This window comes from Zingiber officinale, chromosome 6B (genome assembly GCF_018446385.1).
Source record: "Zingiber officinale cultivar Zhangliang chromosome 6B, Zo_v1.1, whole genome shotgun sequence".
In the NCBI taxonomy this organism is placed as follows: domain Eukaryota; kingdom Viridiplantae; phylum Streptophyta; class Magnoliopsida; order Zingiberales; family Zingiberaceae; genus Zingiber; species Zingiber officinale.
The window spans coordinates 98570776-98580504 of NC_055996.1; the positions used below are offsets into that span (position 1 = coordinate 98570776).

General features: G+C 35.5%; 2 protein-coding genes across 13 annotated transcripts; one reads left to right on the top strand and one right to left on the bottom strand.

The window, feature by feature from the left end:
• Nucleotides 1–515: 515 nt before the first annotated feature.
• Nucleotides 516–2977, bottom strand: LOC121988398. Of its 2 annotated transcripts, none has more exons than XM_042541790.1 (4): nucleotides 2664–2977; nucleotides 956–992; nucleotides 765–886; nucleotides 516–669 (listed from the first exon to the last, which is right to left on the bottom strand). In XM_042541790.1, the coding sequence occupies exons 1-4, from the start codon at nucleotides 2961–2963 to the stop codon at nucleotides 607–609; spliced, it is 522 nt and encodes a 173-aa protein (XP_042397724.1). In that variant the 5' UTR covers nucleotides 2964–2977; the 3' UTR covers nucleotides 516–606. The 2 variants fall into 2 exon arrangements, with proteins under 2 accessions (XP_042397724.1, XP_042397725.1); XM_042541791.1 differs by having other exon boundaries at nucleotides 516–672.
• A 1110-nt stretch (nucleotides 2978–4087) lies between these two features.
• LOC121988399 lies at nucleotides 4088–7435 on the top strand. 11 transcript variants are annotated; one of them, XM_042541803.1, is made up of 7 exons: nucleotides 4088–4257; nucleotides 4353–4455; nucleotides 4529–4611; nucleotides 4743–4795; nucleotides 4900–4984; nucleotides 5124–5429; nucleotides 6570–7435. In XM_042541803.1, the coding sequence occupies exons 6-7, from the start codon at nucleotides 5175–5177 to the stop codon at nucleotides 7104–7106; spliced, it is 792 nt and encodes a 263-aa protein (XP_042397737.1). In that variant the 5' UTR covers nucleotides 4088–4257; nucleotides 4353–4455; nucleotides 4529–4611; nucleotides 4743–4795; nucleotides 4900–4984; nucleotides 5124–5174; the 3' UTR covers nucleotides 7107–7435. The 11 variants fall into 11 exon arrangements, with proteins under 11 accessions (XP_042397737.1, XP_042397731.1, XP_042397728.1 ...); XM_042541797.1 differs by having other exon boundaries at nucleotides 4088–4238; nucleotides 4324–4455; XM_042541794.1 differs by having other exon boundaries at nucleotides 4088–4238; nucleotides 4900–5025.
• Nucleotides 7436–9729: the final 2294 nt, after the last annotated feature.

A 9729-nucleotide genomic window follows, 5' to 3' on the forward strand; every position in this document is an offset into this window, starting at 1 on the left:
CATATCAGGCCCAATGTGGACTTTTTTGCAGATTCTTTGATTTTGCTTGTTAACATCTATAAAAAACCAAAATAAATAATGGACACCATATTTGAACTCCTTGCAATTTTAGAAAACCATATAAACTGAAATGGATGCAATCGGAGCTCTCTAGATCCATCAGTGGGTTTTGACCGAAACTCACTTATCGATCTAGAAAGCTCCGATTGCACCCATTTCAGTTTCTATGAATTTCTAAAATTACAAGGAGTGAAAATATGGTGTCCATTATTATTTTTGGCACTCCTAGTGGTGGACCAGAGGTTTTCACGTGCGCCCTTTAGTAAATTACCGTAAAAAAATCACATGGATACGCCTGTGCACGGGGCGCGCATATATATATATATATAATTCAAATTTCGGCTTGAAAAACAATAAATTTAAATCAAACTTTGTGTGAACGTAAATCTTTCTTTCTCGTCAAAAAACATTTAGTTCCTATCGGACAGTCTTGTCTAAAAGTATCTAAAGAAAGCTAAATTGAATAAATGTTTTTTTGATATCGCTGATCAATTTGTTGACATACAGACCTTTGAACATAGATGACAGATAAAAAAGAACTCGACCTCAAAAATTTTCTGGGCTGTCATCTAGTTGCTTCTCGTCTTCAATGTCAACCTCAAGGATTTCCTACTTAAACACAATGATGTAGTTTTGGAATTTAAGATCCTGGAAAAGAAGTCGATGTTATATGGAGATGAAGATGTATATTGTGAGGAACATACCGGGATTCGGTTTTTAAGATAGTTACTAATCCGATCTAACACTGTGCTTCTCTTGTGCCAAAATCTGCCCTTTAGTCTAATCTTCACAAAAGGACCATCTAGTTCCGCGAGATCGACTTCACCTGAATGAGTTTTAAGAGTCACTCACACTGTAAGAAACACACACTGCCCATATAATTTCGTTCGCTCACCTGTTATACCAACTGATGCATCGAAGAGCTGGCCAAACTGACAAATGTTGAAACAAAGATCAGTGTTGAACATAGTTTTAATGCTTACTCAAAAACAAAAGAAACATATTCTGCATAATGTAATTAAACAAACTTAGCAAAAAAATTATCTAAAACCCAATTAACCATGACTCAAACAAGTACTACAAGAATATAATTAAAAGGAAAAAAAATTCACTTTGTCCCCTTCCAAGTTTGCTAACTTTGCATTTCGCCTTGCAAAAGTTCAGAAATCAGAGTCGTACCATTAACCCCCAAACATCACTGAAGATAATGGTCAATGACCAAATGATATTCAACAAGGTAGAGATGGCATAGTTTTACAGTTGACCATCTAATTGACCTAATAATATCAAGACAATGGGCATATTGGTAGGTTTTGCAAAATTTATTTGAAGATTTAGACATTTTTTTTTTCATCTTGCTAATAGAATTTGATAAATTATGGTTTACCCCATAATCTTTGCAAAGTCATGGCATTTTTACCTTTAAACATCACAAAGTCAAGATAATTATCAAAGATGAATAGTTATTGAAGGCTATTATTGCAACATGTTATTGCTCCCGGGGTTTGGTGTCGTAGTTAGACCCTCCAATGACAGACCAAACATCTGAAGATCTGAAGTTCGAGACTTAGTTGTGACGCATTATGGGGGATTTTACCTTCAATGAGTAGTAGAGAACACTATGTGTTAGGATGAGCCTCCACGTATTCTTCCCCGATTTACACTGATGGCTAGTGAAAAACTTCTGTAGGGCTAGATGGATCACCCCCAAAATTAGTCAGGCCAAAGGATACCTATGCCAACTAAAGGTAAAGACGGTATAGTTTTACCATTGAGCATCATTACCATTGAGCATCATTCTGCCTAACGATGCCAAGGCAAAGGGCAAAATCGTAGGGCTTCACAAAGCTTAAGGGTATTTGTAAATTATCAAATTCTAGGAGGTGAAATACAAAAATATGTAGACTCCGGAATGACAGACTGAGATTTCCTCTAAATAATATTGCATCCGTTCCCAAAGTTATATACACTACTTATTAATCAGATATAACTCAAATTCACTTTGAACTATCACTTCTGCCATTGCCTTATTCACTTCTGAACGCCCACTATGGTCCTCCTCTTTGTATCTGTGGTAAAAATCAACACTCAGGATATCTACACTCGAATGGAAACATACACTCAATCGACAGCTGATATCTGTATTGTCAAGGTGTAAAAATTTATAGAAATAAAGGGGTCGAACACCTGGATCAAAGCAACATAAATAGTTACTAAACTGTGTTATTAGCTGTCTCAGGTTCCTTTCAAAGAGAAAAGTTTTGAAACTGTGAAGTAAAGTTCATCCAGTGATCATGGTAAACTTCAAAGTTCTAACGAACTGTTCTTATAACTGAGCCACCTCATATCACCACCAGCATACCCTAAAACGGGCAGCTTACAAGAATTGCCAAAACAACTACTTTTGGGAGAAGTGTTATAAGAATCCAGGACTCGGAATCACAGTAAACTAACAAACAGACTGTTTATACGACTGAATCACCACATCCGCCAAATCCTAAACTGGTTCGAATCACAAGATTTGCAGAAAGAGCGTGTGCTTTTGGGGAACGAAGCTAATAGAACCTGCTTAATCGAACAGCATTTGGTGGACAGATACTTGCCTCAGATCTGGCATCGACTAGGACCTGCCTTATGTTCTCCTCCGTCAGATCTAGAGGGGAGAGCGCGGCTGAGATGGCCAAGGAACGCCATCTCGGGCAAAGCGCCGTCGATCTTGGTTGCCGGAAGCTTCGATTTCTCTTCGGAAATAACAGGATCGTTCGTTTGCAGGGTTTTGGGAGGGTGAAGAGAGAGGAAAGAGGAGGAGCGAAAGCTTGGGAATGCATCGGCGCCGCCTTCGTCGAGGCCGTGACGGCAATGACGAACGGAAGAGAGAGCCAGGAACATTCAGCGTCGGTCATCGATTTATCACCTTATCCTTATGGACCTATACGGATGATCCGATAATGTAGACCGATAGCCCGATAAAGAAACATAAGATCCGAAATTCTAATTTATGTATTATTTATATTAGCACCCCTCTTGTTGCCAAATTACTCAAAAATCCCTTCCGGGATAACATGCCCATGGGGATATAGGGCAACAGTAGTGTATTCAGGTTATCACCCAGGTATTTATGGTTCGAGCCCCAACTATAATGAATTTATAGAAATTTTTTCTTCAAATAGAGCACGTAACTAAAGGATACTAAACTGTCAACTACGAGCGCTTCTTGATTTATTCAGATGATCGATGAAAATTTTCCGTAGGGCTAAACTGATCACCTACGTTATCCTAATTAATATTTTTTCCGAATGTCCCAAACACCTACTTTTAAAGCTGAAGGGTGATTTTTTAAAATGCCCCAAACACCTTACCTCCATCTAAACATCCTTCAAAATTTAATATATGTGCAGTTGCCCTTGTGAATTTTATATTATCATTTAAGTATATTTACTTTGATGCATATGTTAATTTAGAAAAATACTTTATCCTTAAATAACATACTTTGGCAATAAAATATGATATTAATCAAACTTAGAAGCACTTTAAAACAAATTAATAAACTTTAGAGGACAATTTTGAAAATTACTCTAAATGGAAAAAAAACACCTTGTTTTTTTGAAGCACTTTATAACTAATATTTGTCAAACTAATCATTAGATGTTGCTTTCATTTACCTTGTTCGTTCATATTAATACTTTGAAGAAAAATTCTGTAATTTATTAATATTAAATGTCAAATACGTGCTAAATTCGGAATGTACTAAATTTAAAATAGGAAATATTATATTTTAAAATACGTTCAGAATTTTAAATTAACAAAAAAATTATTCTTTACAAAAATACAACTAAATTATTCCATTGAAATAAAGGGGCCAAATCAGGAAAATCATCAAACTACAGGGGCTATTTTCGCAAGTAATTTTTAGGTTAACCTTTCTTAAATTAAACCAGCGGGACACCTGCCTCGAAATATTTGTCCGCCATTTCTCCAAATTTGAAATTTTTAAGGGGCGGAAACTTGCCGACCCCCGTTTACGGGCGGTGATTGCAAACCACTACTACTTCTTCCTCGGCTCGATCCACGGTAGTTTCGAGAGTCCCGTCACCGCCTCCGTTTGTTTTAAACCGAAACCCTTCCTTCATTTCTCGCTTGGGCGCCCGATCGCCTGGAGAACGAAGGATTCTTTGAGGGTCAGAAACGTCGATCGCTGTGCAAATCCTTACTGTTTTTTTTCTCTTTTGATCTGTTTGGTTTTGTTGTTCTTGAGATATGCAGATTTTCTTTTTTGTTTTTCCTTCCTGAAGGACGAATCTGTTGATTTGACGAACCGTTTTGGTTTCGATGTTTTAAGCGTGGAGTTTGAAGCTATCATCAGGTGTAAAGGGGAAGAATCTGAAGCCATTTTCAGTAAGAAATCTCGTTACTCCTAATACATGTCTACTTCTTGATAATGTTCAGCTCGTCTTTGCCAATGGCGTAGGGTTTATCCTCATTTGGGAATCATTAGGAAAAGAAGGAAAAACAATGAAGCTGACGGCTGTATTGGCAAGAATACGACCGTAGGTTAGTAACGATGTATTTTTTCCGCCTAGTTTTTGTTTACGCATTTCCTTCTTTAATGAAGTGCTGGTCGGTAATTGAAGAATAAAATAATTCGAGTGTTTCCTAAAAACTAAAATGTTATGGATTCTTAGGGTATTCTGGATATTCTACAATGAAGGAAGAAGTGAATACATAGCCTGTCTTGGTAAGAATTAGATCACACAAAAAAATCCAAATGTTTCGTTTTGGTTCTTCCATTGGTTGGGCTTACCGTGGTTGCAGTTCATTAAATCATTTTTTTGTTATTAGTTGCAAGGAGATAGATTAGGCTAAGATTGATGGTACCTTCATGGAAGATAGATGGATGATAGCTGGTGTTGACTGTTCAAGGATGGTAGGCGTAGTCTTCAAAGTTATTTAAAGCTATAAAAAGAGGTTTAGGATTTATATTGACTTGTAGAAGAATAGTGACTTGGGAAAATTTTTACATAGCTAATTTAGATGGATTCAGAACATCTTGTTTTTTTATGCAGCAATTCTGTTGAAATAGGCTCTCTTTTTTTTTGTCGTGTCATTAAAAAAGAATGCCAGAGGTGAGTGAAGGGATGGATCAAACTTCATCTGGGAATGCTGTTAGTGGGTTCTGGATTTGGAGACCTGCTTATCCGACAGGTTTAAGAAGATCCAGATTAAGCCATCTCCAGAATTTTGTGACCCCAACTGATAACAAGGAAAATATTCCTCCAACAAGTGCAAGGCGCTCAGTTAGGCAAAGGAAGAGTCCGCTGCCATATTGGTATCCTCGAACTCCTCTCCGGGATATCACAGTTGTTGTCAATGTAAGAAATCTGTCTCTATACTAAATTTGCCTTATAGAAGTATCCTTGAATTTATATATTTAAATTATGCATGTTCATTCTTACTATTTTTGTCTGATGGAAGGATCAGTTTATCCAATCCTGCTCTAATCTGGCTTCCAGATTCTTTCTGCACAGGGATTATTTACTGTAATTTACCTTATAGTATTTGTGTTTTTGTTCTTTCATCATTTATTGTTCTTAACCATCCCTTTTAGCTACCATGGTTATTTTATTTATTATTTTCAGTTGTTGCTTCTGCAATTTAATTACAAGTGTCCTATGATTTTTCTGCTATTATCTTTGATAATTTGTACTTTCATTCTTTTATTCGAGGGAATAAAAAGCAGAAAGCATATTGAATCCGTAGAGAAGTTAAATGCTTGATTTACATGCATGTATCTGTGCAAGTGATAGATATGGTCCTGTCGTATGGAATATAAAAATTTAATCAATGTCTTTGTCAATGGACCTGCCGTCGATGTTCTTGAAGGCAGGAGATATGCCCCAGTGGATGCAGGTGAGATCTGTTTCGTTTCAGACCCTGTAAATCATCTGAGAAATGCAAGAAACCGCTAGTTCCATTTGTTGTTTCGTTTCAAAAGGTGTAGTTGTTTTCTTGGAGTATTCTATCTTTTTTGTTCGCATAAATTATTTAGTGTAACTGAAAGTGGGATTTGGAAGATTATGTAACTATTAGTTATGTCGCTTAGGTAGAGGTCGAGTTCATACAATCGTGCCACAATTAATTGAAGTTTATTTTTGTTGTAGTTGTAAGATGGCTCTTCTTTCTAAATGGGGGCTATATTTTGATAGTATTCTCTGAGATATGGTTTTAAATAGGGGTAGCAATGTTTCGGCTTTGTATTTTTTTAGTAGTATCCAAATCGATACCCATTTAAATATCCAGTATCTGAGCTCACTTAAATACCTGCTTTAAATGATAATTGGCTCCATGATCCCAACTTAAACGAGCTATGACTACCTATAGTGCTCAATATGTGTAGTTTATTGTGAATGCATCCAGTGATAAGCAGCATTCTCTCTTTTTTTTTCTTCTTCCTGTTCATCTGAGCATTGTCAAGTATGTGATTTCTGTTTGCTTATTTATTCATCTTGTAGGCTTTGGAGAGAAGACGGCTGCGTGCTAGAGCAACTAATGTTCAGCAGAGGAACTCCAATCTTGAGGAATTGTCTATGGGTAGCCCAGTAGTTGATGATGAGTTGAATGCTTATGAACATACCCCTATTAGTCAAATTCTCCCTTCGGGTGGTTCTAATACCTCTTCAAGTCCTGCAGATACTGATCTTAGTGATGTTCTCTCTTCTGAAGTTTCTGATACTTCTCCAAGTGTTGTAAATACTTCTAATACTCAAGTTCTCCATTCTGATGTTTCTGATACCTCTCCAAGTCATGCAGATAGAGTCTATACCTCGGCTACTCCTATTGGGCAAGCTGTGATCACGCCATCTTCCAACACAGCCACTACTGAGCATGCTTTGTGCTCGGAATCTGCAGAAGATCCAAAAACAGTGGAGTATGAGAAGAAGCTGCAGACGATCATTGAGGAGTTGGAATTAGTTGTGAAAGAGAACTTGAAGAGGACACCTTCCCGACCTGTGCAGAAGTCCACACGCATTCTCATGTCTATGAGATGAGTATAAAACATTTTGTTCATGAAGGGTTATGCCAGCATCTCTGCTGCCTATACCCTTTGTGATTCTATTGTTGCTTGGGTTTACAGGTTTAGGGCCATAGTTAAGCCAGTATCTCTGCTGCCTATATCATATCTGATACTCCGTTGCTGTCGCCCAGCCCCTCTTTTCTATACCTCTTTCGTCAATGGTATCACACACCTCGGTGAGATACTAGGGTATTGTATAAATCTGAATGGTTACGGCTTGGTGAGTGTTTTTCACCAATGTACATATTGCAACAGTGTTTTTTTTTTTTAATTCTACAAATTTGAATCTCTTAAAGACTTAAAGTGCACCAGTTGCATCTTTTCTGGTGCCTGATGAGATTTGATAAAGCTAGTTAACCTTTTAGTGACACTGAGGGCTATTCCTCATTTAGCTACTTTGAAGGATTATGATCCTCTCGCAATAATGTAGACATGCATGTAATACTTTGATCTGCTTTTATCTGTGTATGCCGTTAGATTACTAGTTTTTTTCCTATATTGTGCTGTGCCTACTTTGTCTGGTTGATCAATGTTTGAATAGCAACTTTGGAAAGTAGCTGTTCATATCTAGTGAGTTTTAAATTTTTTGCATTTAGTTCGAAATTTAACTATGCAAAGATGTTGCTCCTTAAACAGTCTATTACTTCTATTATAGGAATCAGAATATGGTTATATAAGTTAAATCAGCTTGTTGATATTGAAATTGCGTTTCAAACTAGTCCGCTTTGACTGTTATTAGACTTTCTGATTGAATGCAATTTGGATTCAGTCAGTTACAAAGGAACTATAAGAACTTGATAACAAAGAATTCTGAGTGAAAGATCTTGATGAACTAGAATCATAATTCACGGTGGTAAAAGTTTGTTGACAATTTATGTAACTACAATTTATTACATTTTATTGTAGACCTATGTTTTAAGTTAACATAGTTTAGTAGCCCTATTTTTTTTTATTGTAGTGTTTTATATGTTTGTTGAAGATTTTAAATTCAAGAATGATCTTCTAGAGGGTCCTTTTTATCTAAGCTAACTAGGAATGGCAATGGGATGAGTTTGGGTTGGGTTTAGCCAATCTCAGAACTCACTCTGTTAGAAAAAATGAACCTGAATCTAGATTCGTTGATATCGGGTAGAATTGCGATTATTTTGTGGGTTGATGCGAAAAGGAAAATTGAGTAGAAAATCAAAAGAGGAATCTCTAAAAAGGAAACTTTTTATTAAAACTTGAGAGGTTGATTTTTTAATATCAAAACATGACTTTTATATAGATTACAATCTAAAACTCAAATAAGGAAAGAAATTATAATAATTATAATTAATAGATATTAATTTTAATCTGGTAAAAAAAAGAAAATAAATTTTTATTCGAAAAGAAAAGTAATTAACTTAATGATCTTAACTCAAATCTAGATGTGAATCATGACAAATTCTCTCTAAAAAATATTAAAATTATAAAAATTATCCTAAATACTTAAAAAATAAAATTATCAAAAATAGTAAAAAAGCCCTAAAAGGGGTTTAAACTTCAGATTTGGGGCTGAAAATTGACGATTACGGTTACATTTGTAACAAATGTAGGTTTTCAAATTCTGCACGTGTGACGACAAACAGAGCCTGATTCCAAGTACCGAGTCAAAAGTTATGCCCGTTTGAAGTTTGAAAACTCATATTAGACTTCAACACGGGTTGGACCTGCATCAGTCTCCTCAGCTTAGAAAAAACTCGCTTTCGAGTTCAGACTAACTTCATTAGCAACCGTCTTCTTCTGAATTTGGTTCCAACTAACCTGCATTTATATGATTCATGCATGTAAACATCTTGATTTAGTTGTATTTTGTTAATCTCTAATGCACTGATTTTTCTTGGTTTTGACCTTTTGCCTACCATCTCTGTGAATGGTATCTTCCTATGTCTATGACAATAATTTCTTTTGTTATGTTTCAGATATCTCTGTTACCCAATCGGAAGTCAAATTTATGTTTTTTGTTTGAATCTGTTTGCTACATTTAGAACAGTAAAAATCTAGTTCATTGCATTTAGTCTACCTTCAACGTATTATCAATTTTAACCGTTGTCTTAACTATCATTGCCACAGGCAACATTTGCACTTTGACTTGAAATTTCACTTCTCATGTTGTAGTTTATGGAAGATCAGCTTGTAAGTGCTTTAATATCTAGTTTTTTCTCCTTTGTTATCTTAATACAGATCATTATTCTGCTATCTTGTTCTTGGCTTATGAGCATTCTAGATATCAAGGACAAATTATATGGATCCTTTGATAAAATCATTAATTGATTTATTGCTAATCCTCTCTTATTTATCCCTCTCTTTCTAGCAATTAGGATAAGAATTCTTTGATAGAGTTCTAGGTTTTCCATATTTTTTTTTTGTTTTTTTTGTTTTGCTTATACCATTAACTAGCAAAATATCACTTTAACAATGTGCTTGAGTAATATCAGTGATAAAGTTGGCTTAATTACAATGTTTTAATTTTGATTCGTTTGGTTGTGGTAATTATATTAGGAAATGTAATATATTTTCTAAAATTTATGATTCTTCAATTTTACTTCACCTTGAATTCTACCTATTGAGCATCA

Coding starts and splice junctions, on each gene's coding strand:
- LOC121988398 (XM_042541790.1), bottom strand. CDS start 2,963: ATGACCGACGCTGAATGTTCCTGGCTCTCTCTTCCGTTCGTCATTGCC. Junction 993..2,663: donor TAGTCGATGCCAGATCTGAG/GCAAGTATCTGT, acceptor AACATTTGTCAG/TTTGGCCAGCTCTTCGATGC. Junction 887..955: donor TGCATCAGTTGGTATAACAG/GTGAGCGAACGA, acceptor AAACTCATTCAG/GTGAAGTCGATCTCGCGGAA.
- LOC121988399 (XM_042541803.1), top strand. CDS start 5,175: ATGCCAGAGGTGAGTGAAGGGATGGATCAAACTTCATCTGGGAATGCT. Junction 5,430..6,569: donor ATATCACAGTTGTTGTCAAT/GTAAGAAATCTG, acceptor TTCATCTTGTAG/GCTTTGGAGAGAAGACGGCT.